This window comes from Myxine glutinosa, chromosome 7, assembly GCF_964187855.1.
Source record: "Myxine glutinosa chromosome 7, kmMyxGlut1.1, whole genome shotgun sequence".
NCBI lineage: Eukaryota > Metazoa > Chordata > Myxini > Myxiniformes > Myxinidae > Myxine > Myxine glutinosa.
Genome location: NC_136267.1, coordinates 169,137,394 through 169,157,783, shown reverse-complemented (window position 1 = coordinate 169,157,783; position 20,390 = coordinate 169,137,394). Strand labels below are relative to the sequence as shown.

The 20,390-nt window shown below is 48.9% G+C and overlaps 2 protein-coding genes across 7 annotated transcripts in view; one reads left to right on the top strand and one right to left on the bottom strand.

Moving 5' to 3' along the window:
• Positions 1-11,689, bottom strand: part of LOC137431818 (HIG1 domain family member 1C) — a 30,751-nt gene extending 19,062 nt beyond the window's left edge. Inside the window, exons 1-2 of one of the 2 annotated variants that reach the window (XM_068123552.2) lie at positions 11,671-11,689; positions 2,418-2,571 (exon numbers count right to left, since the gene is read on the bottom strand). In XM_068123552.2, coding sequence (XP_067979653.2) covers positions 2,418-2,570 — 153 coding nt within the window. In that variant the 5' untranslated portion in view covers position 2,571; positions 11,671-11,689. Of the gene's footprint in view, positions 1-2,417; positions 2,572-11,537; positions 11,627-11,670 lie in introns of those variants that run through there. The other variant, XM_068123553.2, reaches the window with a different exon arrangement.
• The window catches only part of STK11IP (serine/threonine kinase 11 interacting protein), a 131,304-nt gene continuing 122,551 nt past the window's right edge, over positions 11,638-20,390 (top strand). For 2 of the 5 annotated variants that reach the window (XM_078782543.1, XM_068123547.2), the window contains exons 1-3: positions 11,655-11,776; positions 13,633-13,798; positions 16,642-16,854. In XM_078782543.1, the coding sequence (XP_078638669.1) occupies positions 16,717-16,854 (138 nt within the window). In that variant the 5' untranslated portion in view covers positions 11,655-11,776; positions 13,633-13,798; positions 16,642-16,716. Of the gene's footprint in view, positions 11,777-13,463; positions 13,482-13,632; positions 13,799-16,641; positions 16,855-20,390 lie in introns of all 5 variants that reach the window. The other 3 variants (XM_078782541.1, XM_078782542.1, XM_078782540.1) reach the window with 3 other exon arrangements.

Below are 20,390 nucleotides of genomic sequence, written 5' to 3'. Positions count from 1 at the left end.
TGCCTTTCAAGAAAACATGGTGAAATTTTGCCACCCCAGGTGGTACCAATCCATGAAATTCTGGGGTCTGGCCCATGGACTATTCACCCCCTACCCTCAACCGTGAACGGAGCTGCCTTTGCACTGGATCATGGTCCGATATTCTTCGATAGGCACTCACGAAGTGTGCCCAAAAATGGCCCTCAGAGCAGTTGTGAAGACAATCGGCTCGCGAGCATCGGTTTTGGCACAAACTTTTGTTCCAGGCATCCATGAAGCGGTTTTAAACTGTTTTGGGGGCTGCGCGGATACTGCGCCCATGGGTGAGGAAAATATGGGGCAGATGGTTTGTGGAAAGGAATGGGGAATGACCAAAAATTATATTTAGGATTTCTAACTACACAATCACAAAGCAGATCTATGAACACGGACCTTAGACAGTTAAATGAAAGAATATAACTATGAAATAATTTAACTTTAACTATGAAATAATTTAACTTTAACTATGAAATAATTTAACTTTAACTACGGGAGGATTATTTGGGGCTCATAACCACAACACTATATTACAGTCGATTTAGGCTCAGTTCCAACAACAACAACACCAGGCATTTTAAGGCCATTTCCCCTGCGAGAGCAGGGGTTAGCCTTGCGGTCCCCATGACAATCTTCTCCATTTTGCCCTATTTTCTGCATCTCTCCTTGTTAACCTCCTTGCCCGCATTTCTTCTTCCACCATCTTCAGCCAAGTCTTTCTCGGTCTTCCCCGTCCTCTACTTCCTTCTACATTCATTTCCATCACTCTTCTCAACCAGTCACTTTCATCCTTCCTCAACACATGACCAAATAGTCAGGTTCACTTTGTCAATAAATTATATTTCGTTCAAAATCATGGTAGATTAGCAAACCTATACATTTTTGGAAAGGTTATAGCATAAGGAAACTAAAAATCAATGTTTACATTTGGAGAGATACCTGTATGGCGGCCATTTTGGATTTTCACAATGGCCACTGTAAAATACATATTTTGTTCTATTTCTGCCTCTAATTACCCTAAAAACTTTTTAAAATATACTAAACCTATATTTTCAGGGACAAGGAATCCAATGAAAGTATCAAATTAGTGCTATGGGGAATGGTAAGACACGAATCAAAGGTTTTGAATTGCAAAATACCGTCTTTATATTCGCGATAAGTTGCATAATCAAATACATGTTATCATTTTGTACAGGCAGTTAATAACATCAAAATGTGTCACAATAATTCATATCACCAAACATACACAGGCAGTCAGCAAAATCATATATACACATGCAGTCAGTATAACTTCACATCTACACGGGCAGTCAATGACAAAATATACACAGGCAGTCAATGGCATCAAACATACACGATTACAGAATATGCCATTTAGAGTTCGCCATCACTGTCCTGTGTGTCGTATCCGACAATATAGTCCGCATCGTTTTCACAGTCCGTTCCACACAAGCAAAGGTCGGTCAAATTGATTGGCAAAACGAATTGGTCGAATGGTCGATCGAATCGAATTCGATGAATCGAATCGAATCGAATCGATCGAATGGTCGATCGAAACGATTGGTCGAATGGTCGAATGGAATTGGTCGATTGGTCGAATTGGTCGAATTGAATTGGTCGGAATTGGCAAATGTAAACATTGATTTTCAGATTTTCCATGTAATAACGTTTCCAAAAATGTATAGGTTTGCTAATCTACCATGATTTTGAACGAAAAAACATGGTGAACCTGACTAAAACCATCTCAACCTGTTTCTCTTCACAGCATCAATCACAGGCTCTATTCCCATCATCTTTCGCAATTCATCATTTGTCTTCCTCTCTCTCGGTACCCGGTGTGTACCCCGGTTTAGAATAGGTACAACGTATCCCTGCGTGTCGTAAGAGGCGACTAAAAAGGGTTGGCGCCAGGAAGGGCATCCGGCCAGAAAAACATTGCCTCAAAAAGAGGCTCAGTTCCATTAGTACATAATGCCTCAAGAATGTCGGGTTTCCTCCCTTTCAGTTTAGTGTTAAAAAGGCAATACTCTCATTAGGAATCTAAAAAAAGAAATGTGTGAAACCTTTAACCAGTATGCTGAAAAATTCATCCAGGACCGACTGACAAGGATCTGACTCGGCATAAACGCACAAGCAAGGCAAGAAGACCCATCCACAAAATAATTGTTGATGGATCAGCTCCGCTTCCTCCTGTATGGGATAACTTCCATGCCTTAGGAGCCAACAAAGCTGATCTTGCACAATTTCTGTCACGGAAGTTCATAACTTCCATGCAGAAACAACTTAAGACCTGAGCAGGCACTGGTGGTCGCAGGTGGCCTAGATGAGGTTCTCTCCACAAAGACAGTTCTACACCTGACATGCGAGCAACAATGAAGTGGCAGACACCGGACTCATCGTACCATTGCAATGATGCTATTGAAGAAGGGGCTACACGAGTAATTGTTGTTTGCCCGGATACAGATGTCCTGTTGCTTCTGTTGCACCTTTTTGGCAAAAGCACGAATGTAGAAAACTTCATGATGAGTGATTTCCACCAACAAAACAAGGTGCATCCTGTATGTACAATAGCACAAGGCCTACAGGTTATGGTATTACAAATCATCTTGGAATTTCATGCTCTTACTGGTAATGATAACACTTCATCATTTGTTGGGCAGGGGAAAAAAATGCTTGTTGAAAATTATTCATGCAACACTCACAACTACTGTCCTGCTTCAAAAGTCAATTAAACATGTCTGACATTGAGTAGTTTGTGCGCCTGCTCTATGGTACACCAGATCCAACAAGGGGATTAATGTGGCAAGGTATAACCTTTTTGTGAAAGGAAAAAAAGGGGTTGAATCCTTCCCACCTACAATGGACGCATTTGAATTGCATACTGAAAGAGCAAACTTTCAACCTTCAATATGATTCCAAAGGACTGCACACAGACCACTGAGGAAACATGCCATTGGAAACTTGTGGCTGGAAGAAAAATGACAACACATTTGAAATAGCTCTCAATATACTTGAAATAACTACACTAATGGAGGCTAAGGAGGCTTAAGTGAGAAGAGGACTTGAGGGAGGGAAGAGGGAGAGGGGGGTTAATCTCCTACTGCTTCATAGGTAGGCCAATTCATCAGTGTTTGCCATCCCTGGGATGGATGTAAAACTGGACATCCCATCTGCCGGCTTTAGTACAGGATTGTACTAAACACCCGGAAGACTCAAAAGACCCAAAAGACCCCGAAGACCCAAAACACCCTGAAAACCACAAAAACCCTTTAGACACAAAAGACCCTTATATACCCCGAATAACCAAAATACCCCAAAGACCCTTAAAGGCCCACAGGAAACAAAAGACCCTTAAGACCCAAAAGCCCCTGAAGACACAAGACCCCGAAGACCCAAAACACCCCAAAGACCCAAAATACCCTTAAAGGCCCAGAGGATCCAAAAGTCCCTGAAGACCCAAATGGCCCTGAAGATCCAAAACACCATGAACACCCAAAATACACCGAAATGGTCAAAGATGCAAATCCCTCTGAAACGACGTGTGGTGAGGTGCGCGGAGTGCACCGAGTCACGTTAGTTTTATTATTTAAGCGTTTATGGTTTTTAATGTAAATTTTCATTTACGAATGCTTTCTGATGGTTCTGGGGTTTCTCCCTTTGTACTTTGATGTCCATCTGTACACCAGACTTCAGCTTTCTACGACACCTGGAAGATACTGAACATTAATATCAGTCGGTCATTAGAAAGAGTTACACACACACACACACACACACACACACACACACACACACATACACACACACACACACACACCTTATACTGTTTGTTAAAGCATTATTATCCCTGCCGCAGTGCGTTACGCGCAAGACGCCATGGTTTTTAAGGTCACCTGTAACGTAGTTCAGGTGAGGTGTTAGCATCGTGTGGTGTCAGTCAGTGAGTCAGTGAGTATGCAAACACTCGGATATTCTCTGAAACTACAGACACAATTTCAATGAAAGATGCGAAAATGCTAAAACGAATAGTCCGATTTTCACCAAACTTTGTATAACTCCTGATACTTTGCAAATCCCATAAACAATTTGCATATCAAGTCGGTCAATGTAAAGGTCAAAGGTCATTAGTTTACGATTCTTGGATCTTACTTTTGACTCTGAAGTAAGTGAAGCCTTAGATCCAAAGGATGGATTTTTTTCACTGAATGATGAAGTGCTGAAACAAAGCAAACAAGCGTTACGCCTCGGTCCCCCGTCGGTGAAGTGATGTGAGTTGACAAAGTTTAAGACGTAGAAAACATGCCATGATATGATATTTCGCTCACAAGGTTCAGACATACATGGGGGTGGCCATATTGGATTTTGACGTGGCCACCCAATTTTCAATAGCGTTCTTCCTTATGCCGAGATACACCCACACACCAGATTAGAAGTTGGTACTTCGCTTATTATTCAAGATATTCATCTCAATGTTCAGACATACATGGCGGTGGCCATCTTGGATTTTGACGTGGCGACCCAATTTTAAACAGCGTTCTTGCTTGTGCCTAGATACACCCACACACCAGATTAGACGTTGGTACTTTGCTTATTTTTCAAGATATTCATCTCACAAGTTTCAGACATACATGGCGGCGGCCATCTTGGCTTTTGACATGGCGACCCGATTTTAAACAGCGTTCCTCCTTGTGCCTAGATACACCAACACACCAGATTAGACGTTGGTACTTCGCTTATTTTTCGACATATTTCGCTCACAAGTTTCAGACATATATATGGTGGCGGCCATCTTGGATTTTGACGTGGCGACCCAATTTTCAATAGCATTCGTCCTTATGCCGAGATACACCCACACACCAAATTAGAAGTTGGTACTTCGCTTATTTTTCAAGATATGCAGGTTACAAGGTTCAGACATACATGGCATCAGACATACATGGCGGCGGCCATCTTGGATTTTGACGTGGGTTGCACCCACACACCAAATTCGAATGCGGTCCTTCGCTTACGCACGCACACACGCACGGACGGACGGACGGACACACGGACGGAGGGGAAAGCCATAGTCCCCCTTTCGCTCCGCTGAGCGACGGGGGACAACAAGCGTTACGCCTAGGTCCCCCATCGGTGAAGTGATGAGTTGACAAAGTGGAAGATGCAAGGCGGCCATCTTGTATTTTGACGTGGCGACCCAATTTTTAATAGCGTTCTCCCTTATGCGTAGACACACCCACACACCAGATTAGAAGTTAGTAGTTCGTTTATTTTTCAAGATATTTCGCTCACAAGGTTCAGACATACATATGGTGACGGCCATCTTGGATTTTGACGTGGCGACCCAATTTTCAATAGCTTTCCTCCTTGTGCCTAGATACACCCACACACCAGATTAGAAGTTGGTACTTCGCTTATTTTTCAAGATATTTCGCTCACAAGGTTCAGACATACAGTATATATGGTGGCGGCCATGTTGGATTTTGACGTGGCGACCCAATTTTCAACAGCGTTCTTCCTTATGCCGAGATACACCCACACACCAGATTAGAAGTTGGTACTTCACTTATTTTTCAAGATATTCCGCTCACAATGTTCAGACGTACATGGCGGTGGCCATCTTGGATTTTGACGTGGCGACCCAATTTTCAATAGCGTTCTTCCTTATGCCGAGATACACCCACACACCAAATTAGAAGTTGGTACTGTGGGAGCTGTGCTCGCGCGATAAAATCGGACAAAATGGACGACACCAGGAATTAGGTTTCTCCGAGCTATTTATTCCCAGCTCATTCAAACGAACTCCAAAGCACTGAATCAGCCCATCGAACGGGCGGCAATATATATCAGAAACAACACACAAAAGCCACGCCTCTCAGGCGGGGCGTGGTATGCAAATAGATAAGCCACGCCTCTCAACGGGGCGTGGTATGCAAGGCAAGCGTTCGCCCGGTAAAGGCAAGTCTCAACACGCCCGGGCGAGTCCGGACACGTGACCGCTCGCCGGTTGCGTCATCGGCCGGTGCAGGGTAATTGTGCCATGCTACCGGTAACCGCTACACGCGCCCCCCCCCCCCCCCCCCCAGAATTAACATGCACCCGGAGAGTCAGTTTGAGGGGGGTCTTGATGACCCGGCCGAAACGACCCCTGACGATTCGTGTGGGGGTGGTAGGTGGCGGGGTGGTGGATGGTCGGGCGGGGGGCCTGGTTGATGGGGGACGGCCCCGACGTGGCGGAAGGGCCAACCGTGGAGGTTGGTCGATGTCCAAATGGGCCGGCTTGAGGCGGTCCACGGAGATGCGGACCGCCTTGCCGCCGATGTCGATGGTGAACGACTTGTCATCCCTCTTCAGGACCCCGAAAGGTCCATCGTACGGGGGCCGGAGCGGTCCCCGGTGTGCGTCGTGCCGGATAAAAACGTACTCCGCAGTGCAAAGTGCTGGGGGGACGTGGGGATGGGGGCAGCCGTGGTGGGACGTGGGCACGGGGGCAAATCTCCTGGCGGCCTCCTGGAGGACCGAGCATTGGCGAGTCGCGGACCAGGGGCCGGTGGCGTCAGGGATGAATTCCTCCGGCACGCGCAGTGGCTGGTCGTAGACCAGCTTGGCGGTGGAAGCCTGGAGGTCCTCTTTAGGGGCCGTTCGGAGGCCCAATAGGACCCACGGGAGCCTGTCGGCCCATCCGTCGTCCTGGAGGCTGGCCCTGAGAGCGGCCTTCATCGAGCGGTGGAACCGCTCGCACAAGCCGTTGGCTTGGTGGTGGTAGGCGGTGATGCGGTGAAGCTTGACCCCCAAGGTCTGGGCGACCACGCCCCAAAGCTCGGAGGTGAATTGCGGCCTCTATCGGAGGAGATGTCCGAGGGGGCGCCAAAACGGGCAATCCAGGTGCCAATGAAGGCCTGCGCCACGTCGGCGGATGTTGTTGATGCCAGCGGGATGGCCTCCGGCCACCTGGTGGTCCTCTCCACCATTGTGAGGAGGTGGGTGAAGCCCCGCGAGGAGGGAAAGGGTCCCACCAGGTCCACATTGACGTGGTCGAAGCGCCGCGTGGGCACGTCGAATGGTGCCAACAGGGCCTGGGTGTGCCGGTGGACCTTCGCACGCTGGCAGGCGACACAGGCATTGGCCCAGTCGCGGACGTCTTTACGGAGCCCGTGCCAGACGAATTTCGCTGCCACGAGCTTCTATGATGCCCCGGGTGGGAAAGGCCGTGGAGGGCGTCAAAAATGTGCCGCCGCCATCCGGTGGGCACGATGGGGCGAGGTTGGCCCAGGGAGACGTCGCACAGGAGAACTGTGTCTGTGTCCTCGAAGGGGATGTCGGCCAACCGCAGGCCTGTGTCCGCTGTCCGGAGGGTTTGCACCGTGGGGTCGGCAGTCTGGTCGGCCGCCATGCGGGCGAAGTCCACACCCAGGTGGACGGCGTTCGCGCCGGACCGGGAGAGGCAATCGGCCACAGCGTTGTCCTTGCCCGCGACGTGCCGGATGGCCGTCGTAAATTCAGACACGGCGGAGAGGTGGCGCTGCTGGCGGGCTGACCACGGCTCCATAACCTTGGCCATGGCGAAGACCAGGGGTTTGTGGTCCACAAACGCCGTGAACGGGCGGCCCTCCAAAAGATGGCGGAAGTGGCGAACAGCCAGGTAAAGCCCGCGGAGCTCGCGGTCGAAAGAGCTATACTTGCGCTCGTTAGGGCGAAGCTGCTGGCTGAAGAAGGCCAGCGGTTGCCAAGCTCCGTTCACCCACTGTTCATGCACGGCGCCCACCGCGTAGTCGGAAGCGTCCGTGGTGAGGGCGATGGGTGCGTCGAGCGCCGGGTACGCCAGCATGGTCGCATTGGCGAGGGCCAGCTTAGCGCCCATGAACGCCGCGTCCATCTCTGTGGTCCAGGTGACGACGTGCTTGGCCGGCTTGCCCCGGAGGGCTTCGTACAGGGGTCGCATGAGTTGGGCGGCGCGAGGCACGAACCTGTGGTAGAAATTTACCATCCCCAAAAATTCCTGTAGGGCCTTGATGGAGCGAGGGCACGGGAAACTTGTGACTGCCTCCACCTTGGTAGGCAGCGGGACGGCTCCGCGCTTCGTGATGCGGTGCCCCAGGAAGTCGACGGCCGTTACGCCAAACTGGCATTTCGCCGGGTTGATGATGAGGCCGTGCTGGCCGAGGCGCTCAAAAAGCGTGCACAGGTGGACGAGGCGCTCCGCCCGGGAAGTGCTGGTGATGAGAATGTCATCCAGGTAGACGAACAGAAAGGTGAGATCGCGCAGCACACTGTCCATCAGCCGCTTGAAGGCCTGGGCCGCGTTCTTAAGGCCGAACGGCATTCGGAGGAACTCGAAGAGGCCAAAAGGTGTAATTACAGCCGTCTTCGGAACGTTGGCCGGCCGGACAGGTACCTGGTGGTAGCCCCGAATGAGGTCGACCTTGGAGAAGATCACCCGCCCCACCAAACGGGCGGAAAAGTCCTGTATGTGTGGTATCGGGTACCAGTCGGGGGTGGTGGCATCGTTGAGGCGGCGGTAATAGCCGCATGGTCGCCATCCGCCACCCGGTTTGGGCACGATGTGCAGGGGCGAGGCCCACGCACTATTCGAGCGCCGCACAATTCCCAATCGCTCCAGCGCGTCGAATTCCGCCTTCGCCACGGCAAGTTTGGCCGGGTCGAGGCGGCGAGCCCTGGCGTAGACCGGTAGACCTGTGGTCGGGATGTGGTGTTCGATGCCGTGCTTGACGGCGACGGCCGAAAACGTCGGCTGCGTGAGGGCGGGAAACTCGGCGAGTAGGCGGGTGAAATTGTCCACGGCCGGGAGCGCGCAAGCTAGCTTGGTCGGAGCGGAGCCGCTCAATGAGCAAGCGAGCGAGCTGAAGGTCTCTACGTTGATGAGCCGACGCCGTTTGACGTCGACCAAAAGCCCATGTGCGCAAAGAAAATCTGCACCCAGCAAGGCCATGGGCACGTTCGCCGTGATGAAGTCCCACCTGAAGCGCTGGCCCCCGAAGCAGAATGCGACGCTACGCGAACCGAAGGTGCGGATGGAGGAAGCGTTTGCAGTGACCAAAGCGGGGCCGCAAAGCGCGGCCTGTTTGTCCTCCACCGAGGCGGGTATCACGCTCAGCTGAGCGCCGGTGTCACACAAAAAACGCCGCCCGGACTCCGTGTCCATGATAAACAGAAGGCTGCCTGAATGGCCGACGCTCATGGCAGGCAGCGAGCGCCGGTCTGGTCGTTTCCCGACCCGCCAAAAGTGCACGGTGGGCGGCACGTTCTGGCCTTCTTCCTGAACCTGGCGTGGTAATAGCACATGGTCCGCTCTGGTGGAGGCTCCGGCGGTCGTGTCGGGTTCGGTCGACGGGGCGTCGCGGCGGCCGCTCCCGCCAGTGGCGCTGACTCGGCCGGTGAAGGTGCCGGTCATGGCGCGGGCGTTGCCTCAGTCGGCCCAGGGTCCCAGGCGGCCGCTCCGACGTGTCGCCTGGCCGAGCAAAATTTATCGGCCTCCTTGGCCAGGGCGCGAGGGTCCGTGATGGGCGAGTTAGCCAAAGCTAACCGTACCTGCCCGGGTAGCCGCTGGAGTAACAGCTCGCGGAAGAGGAAGTCCGGGCTGTGGTCACCGAGAAGAGCAAGCATGTGGTCCATGCTTTCGGACGGACGGGCCAGCCCAGCTCCGGGAGGTGTAGTAGTTGTCGTGCGCGTTCAGTCTCTGTAAGTCCAAACGCACCGAGGAGTAGGTCTTTGAGCGCGCCGTATTTGTCGGCGTCCGGCGGGTGCTGTAGGAAGCTCAGAACCCGGGAAGCGGAGGAGGCGTTGAGCGCGGAGACCACGTGGTGGTAGCGCATCGTGTCCTCCGTAATGTTTCGCAGGGCGAATTGAGAATCCGCTTGAGCAAACCAAACAGCCGCGTGAGATTCCCAAAAGACCAGGAGCTTCAAAGCTACAGCTGACTCCATCGCCGTGTTCGTAGAAAGGGGTCACCAATTGTGGGAGCTGTGCTCGCGCGATAAAATCGGACAAAATGGACTACGCCAGGAATTAGGTTTCTCCGAGCTATTTATTCCCGGCTCACTCAAACGAACGCCAAAGCACTGAATCAGCCCATCGAACGGGCGGCAATATATATCAGAAACTCAACACACAAAAGCCACGCCTCTCAGGCGGGGCGTGGTATGCAAATAGATAAGCCACGCCTCTCAACGGGGCGTGGTATGCAAGGCAAGCGTTCACCCGGTAAAGGCAAGTCTCAACACGCCCGGGCGAGTCCGGACACGTGACCGCTCGCCGGTTGCATCATCGGCCGGTGCAGGGTAATTGTGTCATGCTACCGGTAACCGCTACAGTACTTCGCTTATTTTTCAAGATATTCATCTCACAAGGTTCAGATGTACATGGCGGCGGCCATCTTGGATTTTGACGTGGCGACCCAATTTTCAATAGCGTTCTTCCTTACGCCTAGATACACCCACACACCAGATTAGAAGTTGGTACTTCGCTTATTTTTCAAGATATTCCGCTCACAAGGTTGACATACATGGCGGTGGCCATCTTGGATTTTGACGTGGGTTTCACCCACACACCAAATTAGAATTCAGTCTTTCGCTTACGCATGCACGGACATACGAACGGAGGGGAAAACCATAGTTCCCCTTTCGCTCCGCGCGCGGTGCGACTGGGGACAACAAAAAGCACATTAAAAAAAACCACCTTTAGAGGCCATTTTTCCCCGCAAGCGGGGGTTGGCCTTTTTCGGGAACCGTGGTAGTTGTTGTTTTTCGGTCCCCTTTTTGAAGCAATGTTTTACGGCCGGATGCCCTTCCTGACGCCAACCCTTTTTGCCGCCTTTAACGACAAGCAGGGAATTACCAGTGAACTGGTACTCAATTAGCCGACCTCGGAAGGATGACAGGCTGAGTCAACCCCCCTGGCGTTAATTCAGCGATCGACCGGGTTTCGAACCCAGGATCCTAGGATCCTAAGCTGACACCCTAGCCGCTAGCCCAACACCAGGGTTCTAGCCCAACAAACCCAAACCCAAGCCCAACAAGCCCAAACCCAAACCCAACTAGCCCAACAAAAAGCACATTACCTGTAGCAAATTCACGACTCAATAAGTATTCACCTGATTTCGATACAACTCGGTAGGAATGATCTCTCCATGGTTCTTTCACAAGTTTGTTCATACCAGCGGCTAATTTGCATATTTTGTGGGTCATCAGGTGAGTACAGGGCCATTGCCCCTATTTTTGTTTTATCGCTTGCCAAGCGGCTTGCAACGTGCTCGATACGGAACGACCGGCGTGGAAAGCGATATCAAGCCGCTTGCCAACGGAACACCCTTGTTGTCGGTTACGTGGAGACGACACGGCCTTGATGGGCCAAGCGGCCTCTTGTTTCCTTGTGAGTCAATGAATTCCAGACTCTAATTTCGCGCTGTTACATCAACACGCCGTCTTATGCTTTTATGACACGACGATGTCGGATTAAAATACTACACACTTGTACAGTACGAAGCGAGGAGTACACTGTACAGCTGGACTTACTGTACACGCCCGGTGACGCACCAGCGCGCGCGTTACTGAGGTCACGCGCTCTTTTTGAGTAAACGGAAGAGAAAAATAAAGTTGCAGCGCACGTGGTATCACGACAGCCAATGAAAACGAGCCGGGATCTCACCGCTGGGTCACCGTGCTCCACGGTTGTTGTTGCCACCGGTGTGTAACTGTTTGTGTTTATATGTTAAGTCGCCCCACCCCTTAACGTCGCTCTCAAGATGATCCAGGTGAGTTTGAAACTTGCGATGCAGGAGTTCCGCTCTGTGTTGGTACGCGCCGTTATTTAATTGGTTTACGATCCCACAACGACAGGCACGTCCGCCTTGAATGTGTCTGCGCTGCCGATCCGTACATAACCACATGAGTGTTCATGTCGTACATAGTTGTCGTACATGACAGTCGGGCAATGCTAAACGAGGTCAATGCAACACATGCAAACACATGAAGTGCCAAAGGATGACGCGACCACCTTTGGTAAGGTGATCGACAAGGGCTTGTACTGTTTTAGTTGTACTATAACTATAAGTATAAGAGTACAAGAGGAGTACAGTACAAGTTAAAAGTTAGTAATGGCTTTATATATATATATATATATATATATATATATATATATATATATATATATATATATATATATATATACGTATATATATATATGTGTATATAATCTCATGATATCTCAAAAAGTTATGACACAACTTGGTGGATGCGTTGGACATGTGAGAGAAGGTTAAATTGATTCGATTTTGATTCAGGTTCGTTATGCACATCTGGCCAATTGGTGGGATCCACAAGGATCCCATCGATCACAAATATCCCACTGATCAAGGATCCCACTGATCAAGGATCCCATCGATCAAGGATCCCATCGATCAAGGAGCCCATCGATCACAAGGATCGATCACAAGTATCCCACTGATCAAGTATCCCACTGATCAAGTATCCCACTGATCAAGTATCCCACTGATCAAGTATCCCACTGATCAAGTATCCCACTGATCAAGGATCCCACTGATCAAGGATCCCACTGATCAAGGATCCCATCGATCAAGGAGCCCATCGATCACAAGTATCCCACTGATCAAGGATCCCATCGATCACAAGGATCCCACTGATCAAGGATCCCATCGATCACAAGGATCCCACTGATCAAGGAGCCCATCGATCACAAGGATCCCACTGATCAAGAAGCCCATCGATCACAAGGATCCCACTGATCAAGGATCCCATCGATCACAAGGATCCCACTGATCAAGGAGCCCATCGATCACAAGGATCCCACTGATCAAGGATCCCATCGATCACAAGGATCCCACTGATCAAGGATCCCATCGATCACAAGGATTGATCACAAGGATCCCACTGATCAAGGATCCCACTGATCAAGTATCCCACTGATCAAGTATCCCACTGATCAAGTATCCCACTGATCAAGTATCCCACTGATCAAGGATCCCACTGATCAAGGATCCCATCGATCAAGGATCCCATCGATCAAGGAGCCCATCGATCACAAGGATCGATCACAAGTATCCCACTGATCAAGGATCCCATCGATCACAAGGATTGATCACAAGGATCCCACTGATCAAGGATCCCATCGATCACAAGGATCCCACTGATCAAGGATCCCACTGATCAAGAATCCCACTGATCAAGGATCCCATCGATCACAAGGATCCCATCGATCACAAGGATCCCACTGATCAAGGATCCCACTGATCAAGGATCCCATCGATCACAAGGATCCCACTGATCAAGGATCCCATCGATCACAAGGATCCCACTGTTCAGCCTGGCGGATGTATGCGTTCTGCCAAGTGTTGTTCCTATTATTATTTTATATTGTTCGATGAACATCCCTGTTGTGTCCATAATATTGATCTGGCATTTGAACTCGCGTTCGTCCTGCAGGATGCTGCCCATTGACCCATTGACCCGATCTCACTGCGCTCATTGACCTCGTTCTCCTTGAATTCCTCATCATGTCTGCAAACTCTAACACAGACGTGTATTGTTTGATGAACATCCCTTTTGTATCCATAATATTGATCTGGTATTTGAACTGTTGTTCACCCCGCAGGATGCTGCCCATTGACCCGTTGACCCGTTGACCCGTTGACCCGATCTCACTGCGCTCATTGACCTCGTTCTCCTTGAATTCCTCATCATGTCTGCAAGCTCTGACACAGACGAAGCTGATGGTGATTCTGTCCTGCTGAAGCTAGCCAAGCTTCTGCGGGAAAGAGGTTTGTACTTGACTCGTTTTTTGAACATAAATCGATTTATTATAAACGTTTGGTATTTGTGTCGATTTTCATCAATGCAGATACCTCTTTCAAGTTGTGTTAAAAAAAACCCCAAAAAACCGATTTGATTTGATTGTGGTTACAATACAAGTAGTTTTATAGAGCTTTGTTAATTCTCCTAATATTATATTCATCTGCTGAATTTTTTGTCCACTGCATAAGTTTAAATTTAGACTCTGCAGATGCTGGGTTGGCTGATGGGGGTTCTCTTTGAGAGAGAGAGGGGAAGAGGAATTGGCTTATGAGGAATTTGGCCTATGAGGATGTGGTTAGGAGTTGCGGTCATGATTCATGGGAGGCACATCTGTGGTGGTTGGAGCAATGGAGCATGCTATCAGACAATAGGGGAATGTGATGAGCAGGAGGAGAAGTGCAAGACCAAACATTGAGGTGGAATGAGGTTCTGGAGGACATGAGAGATATGCTGTTGCAAAGAGGTAATGCTTAGGATTTTAGCAATAGCTGTGATTGGTCTGTTTGGCCACGCCCTCTGAACAAAAGACGATGAATGCTGGGATCCCTAGTTCAAATCTTGGCTTTAAATTAATGTAAAATGGCAGTGATGTCTCTTAATGCCTCGTCCTGCATTCAGGTATCGTCGGGTTTTACTTCGCGCGTTTTAACCCAATGGTTCTCCAAACAGAGACTTTAAAACAGCTGTTCACCACCATCTCTTATCTTCCCCCATCCAAAACCTTGATCTTTTCTACCCCCGCTAATTTCACCCCAAATCCACTTTTTTGAAATACCAACTTCTGTCCTGGAAGTCCTTGGTGTTCTTGTGTTTTGTACTTCTCCTTCCCCTCCCCCACCCCTTCCCACGCCTCCTCCCCCCGAGCCCTCTCCCTTCCACGCATCTCCCTGCTCTCAGATGTTGTGTTTGTGTGCTTCCCCTTCTCTCCCCATCTTGTCTTCCGCTCCCTCTTTTTATATGTTTTGTTTGTCTGGTTGATTTGTTTGTGAGATAAATGTTAGCTCTTTACGAGCCTCGATTCAGTATACAAAAAACAAAAAACAAAAACAAACAAACAGAAAACCTACAAGAACCCTGCAAACTAGATATTTTATCCCTGCTGATGTAGTTTTTAAATGACTTTTCGGTTATCCAACGAGCGAGTTTCCAAATTGCAGGTAAATTAGCATTACATAAAAGCATGCTTAGGGAGGTGAAATGTGAGCTCTTCCATGATCCTCCATCTTGTCAATAAAAATAAACGCTGCACTGATTGTGGTCGTCGATTCTCATGTAAACTCCGTAAACGATAGCATGATTGCTGATATGTTGCTTTAAATCTTGTTTTCATTTATTTCTCCAAATAATCCTTTTATAGAGTGGCTATGATATCTTTTATAGAAAGAGGGAGAATTGCTTTGCCATACTTGTCCCCTATTAAAAAAAACATCTGCGGCCATTTTTCCCCGCAGAGCAGGGGTTGGCCTTTTTGGGCACCGTGGTCCCCTTTTTGAAGCAATGTTTTATGGCCGGATGCCCTTCCTGCCGCCAACCCTGTTAGTCGCCTCTTGCGACACACAGGGAATTGCCAGTGAACTGGTACTCAATTTGCCGACCTCGGAGGGATGACAGGCTGAGTCAACCCCCTTGGCGTTAATTCAGCGATCGACCGGGATTCGAACCCAGGATCCGAGGATCCCAAGCCAGCACCCTAACCGCTAAGCCAACACCAACACTGAAACTTGTCCCCTACTGATGTGATATTTTCTAAGTTGAAAGAGGACATAGCACGGTGAAACTTTGACGAAAAGCCCTGAAACTCAATCTTGTTCTGTAACTTATCATAATAAAGCTATGTACCAATTTTCAATTGAATATGCTAAAGGGTATGGGGAAAAAGTCTGAAAAACCACAGGTGGGACGGACGGATGGACAGACAGATAGAGAGCTACAGTCCCCTCCGCTGAAACCGGTAGGGGACTAATAAATAGAGGTTGTGTGGCTTTATCTATGTCAGCAATATTCAATCGTCGATTGGTCATGGCACTGACCAATTGGGTGTGCCAGTTTTTCCCTTCATTCATCGATTGGTCGTGATATTGACCAATTGTGTGTGCCTGTTTTCCGTTCATTCGTCGATTGGTCATAGCACTGATTAGCATTCCAATTGTACCATCTTTTATAGCTCTCTGATGTACCATACTCTTTACAGAGCGTTTGCCCCACTGCAGCTGCTTCCTGAACAAGGCTTATACCAGGTGGTTTGCCATTGCCTTCCCAGCAATAGTTAGGGCGGGAATTTTGAATGTGTTCATAGTGCCGGAGATAGCTCGCCTACTTTTCGCAAAGCACACCTTGGGATCTTTAACGTCCACCAACTAATGTTGGCAGATAAGACGCCCAGTTTAACGTCCATCCGAGAGACGGCACACAATGATGAATCACCCTGCCAGTGAAACACTGAGATGACAGATGTTTATAATCTGGGTCGGGATTCAAACTCAGGCTAGACATCTTAGAGGCAAATGTGTGTACCTCTTGTCTCGGAGGTACACACATTTGTGTGTGTGACATTTGTGATCCTGACATTTGTGATCCTGACAGCCTCACTTTTCAAATGAATATTATTATAGGATATGGTTGTGGTCACTACTAATTGGTATACAGTATTCATAGCGACAAGGAAAATCTTAAAGTACCGGTACCTGTTGTTTTTGGAAGTTTTTTTTTTTTTTTTTTTTTTTTTTTTTTTTTTTTCCCCTCATAATTGTACATGTATTTTTCAAAACCTAGACTGATGATAAAACTATCATTTGCATGCTGTGTTGAGGGTGCAGGTGATGTTTTGTTAAACGGAAGCAGCACATTGGTACTGAATACATGCTGGCTCCTTCAGCTGAATAGAATGTTCCAGGAGCTCCTACAAGTCCGGCCGAACCAACACACTGGCTTCCTGGCACTGCCCACTCACCCAGCTGACAACCAGACTGTGATTGAGATGCAGCTTTTATTTGACATGATCCAGAAAACGCCTTCATTGAAGGTAGGCCGTCATGCGTCTTTGATATTTCTATTGTACACCTCCCCTTTCTATCGTACACCCAGCAGACGTACACCGAAAGGATGTACTCGGTTTTCGGTCCTTTTTTATTTTTTTTTATTTTTTATTTTTTTGTCCAGGCAATATCTCAAAGCCATCCTTTGAGCTAGGAAGCTGAAGTTTGGCACAATAGTGAACAAGTGCTCTGGCTATAAAGGGTACTTTTGATTTATTGATTAATCGATGAATCCCGGTCGATCGCTGAATCCCGGTCGATCGCTGATAGCCTGGTGTTGGCTTAGCGGTTAGGGTGCCGGCTTGGGATCCGAGGATCCTGAGTTCGAATCCCGGTCGATCGCTGAATTAACGCCAGGGGGGTTGACTCAGCCTGTCATCCTTCCGAGGTCGGCAAATTGAGTACCAGCTTGCTGGGATGAATGATCCCGGTGTGTACCCCGGTTTAGAATAGGTACACCGTATCCCTGCGCATTGTAAGAGCGTGACCAAGGGTTGGCGTCAGGAAGGGCATCCGGCCATAAAAACATTGCCTCAAACAGGGAACCATGATTGTCATGGGGCCCGCAAGGCTAACCCCTGCTCTAGCGGGGAAAATGGCCTTAAAACGACCATTCATATTCATATTCATTCAATGAATCGATTAATTATTTAATTTTTCCAAAAGTTACAGATTCAGATGAAACAGTGGGGGTGTAGTGTCGGTATGCTATTAGCAAATTGATTAGGAAATTAATAGTTTTACGATTATTCTTTATTTATGTTAATCATGCAATTAATCAATTATTGTACACAGCTCTTTCCCAATTCTGTCTCTACGTGCTGCACGGTGGCATTGCCGGGTGCTGAAGGTGCCCCGACCATGTCACGCACTAGAGGATATTGTTATGAATTTTGGGTAGGGCATATATAGATCCAGGTAGATCTGCGTAGGTGGGTGCTTCGACTGTCGTGATAAGGAAACCTCACCTGTAATAAGTTCTGTGTAGCCCGGATGTCGGATAAGTTGGATATGTGTCCCCGCCACGAGGGGGCGTGGCATGTTAAGTAGTTGTACGGTTTATGCTAATTCCCCGATGTGTCGTTCCCTCTGTGATCATACCTGTGTCCTGTATGGCAACGCACAATAGACATTAGTTAGGCCCAATAGTAACACCACACAAACATTACTTAAAATCCCCCCTCCGCCACAATAAATATAAAACCCACCGGAAGCCAGTTCGAGGCACCGACGATGCAGCTACAGCCAGCCACATCACCAACCGACATAGCAACCACATCGAGCAAGGCATGCGATAGCCATGCCCAGAGGGACTTGTGATTGGCCAGGGGGAGGTGCGAGTTTAAGCGAAGCAGGGATTGGAGAGAAAGATGGCTGACATCACGAGACGGCCGGTAAACCCACTCGCTCGCCAGCATTTTGCTCTCTTCCTTCTGCCAACCCGACGTCGGCCTCGGATCCCTTCTCGAGGGGGGATTAGTCCCCTCGTTTGTGACTGACCGACGTGGTCCCTGAAGCTGCCCAAGCTCCCTCCAGAGGCAGGTGAGCAGCTTCGTTCGCGACCGCGGATAAGATGTTAATTTGCCGAGCGGATGGCAGCCACGGCACGAACCGTTAACAAAGACTAACCCGATCCTGAACGTTGGCCAAATCGTGCCACAGGTATTCAATGGGGAAAAGACAAAGACGACGGATGTGAAGAAGAAGAAGACGAAGGCAAAAAGGGTTTGAAATACGACTATAATTTATTACTACTATTTACAAGACCAAAGAAACCAAGGAGAAGGAAAGATAATAAAATAATGTAGAAAGGGGGACGGACCAGAAGGACACAGTGCAATTTCTAGCTTATACAGACTTACTTATTACCCAGGACAGAACACACAAAACAAACTCACGTACACAGAAGGATGGAAGGACAGGAATCGTTTGGAGGGATGAGCAGGTGGAATCACAGGGCACAGCGAGCAGGTCCACTCCGGGCAGGAAGCGAGGAGCCGGCAGCTCCTTGTATTCGGCTTTACACCGCACACCGGCAGGGTCACTCGCTGCCCCGTCAGGGCTTCACGCGGCTGGTTGAAACGGGGCTGGTTGAAGCGGCTCTCTGCAGAAATCAGCTGGGTCACGCATCTGCCGTATCTCTGACGCAATTATTATTATTATTATTTTTTTTTTCTTCTGCCCTCTCGTGTTGGACTGCTCCAAAGCGTTTGGACATTCGGCTTGCCCTGGACTTTCTTATTTTCTTGCCCTCCGCCATTGCTCTCTGACCTTGGACCCTTGCTTGTTGGACGTTGGAAAGACAGAGCGCCTACGAACCTCCTACCCGGCGTTCACGTACGGGACCTCGCGTGCGAGCGACGACTGTGCAGGCGAGGCCTGCCGCGGCAGCATACATGGGCCTGGTGGAGCGCGAACGATGGCGCATCGAGGCCTAATTCCGACCAACCGGAGCCGTGTCCGGACTGCACGCTTGGGGCCTGGACGACGTGCTCGGACCTGACGAACCCTGACACATCTCAGCTAGACGGATATAAGCCCGCACCCTCAAACACAACACTTATTTTACTTTATCCTCGCCATTTGTCTGTTGTGCAAGTCTGTGTGTAAGAGCGCTCACTAAGGGGTTTAGCTTTACCGGCACGTTTCTTTGTATCGGGGTCCGGCAATAAAGCCGCGTTTATTTTTGTACCATAAATCGGGTTTTTGTGAGTTAATTTCCACAGGGTTGAAGACGCTTGCGCGCGCGGACCGTCAGGTAAAGTTCCTGCTTCTTCTTCTTTTCTTTCTTCCTCCCGCGCATATAGAGTGAAGGCTGTATTTGATCGTCGCCTCGGGGTTAAAGCTCGCTTTGGCTATTTGTGTTTTCCCCGGTCTTAACCGAGGGGGAGTCACGTGACAATATGTTATTTATTTATTTATTTGGTATGGGGTCGGTGTACTTTGAATGTCGCTCAACTTGTTTGTTATTTTATTCTGTCTATAAGAAGTGAGGCTCATATTGAAGCTTACAATGTAAATAATAAATATCATGGAGTATGATCAGTCGATCATTCTCCATATGTATGGATGGCACAGAAAAATAAATGGCCACCAATTCAAATGTGTACAAAATTATATGCTTAAAACTACTGTCAAGTGAAATTGTAAGCATTTAAAAGGAATACCTTTTATTTTCGAATGTAGAATGAAAAATACGCCAAAATACATCACTAAAGTACCAGATCGAGAGATCGCAAAATCGGTGATTTGGTAATCCTCAATAATTATGGTAGAAGCAATTACATTGATTCCAACTGAAGGAAGCGACATACGAAGGGTGTTGCACCCGCACCATCGTGCCATCATATTAAAAAATAATAATAATAATTTGATCGGATTATTTCTACGCCTCAAAAGCGTATCGTATCAAAGGGGTGACATCACATTGGCATGATGACACTGCCTGGCTGTGTGTGTGTTTGGGGGAAGGAGGGAGGGAGGGGGGGGGGGCGGTGGAGCAGACAACATGTCGATTGTCAAA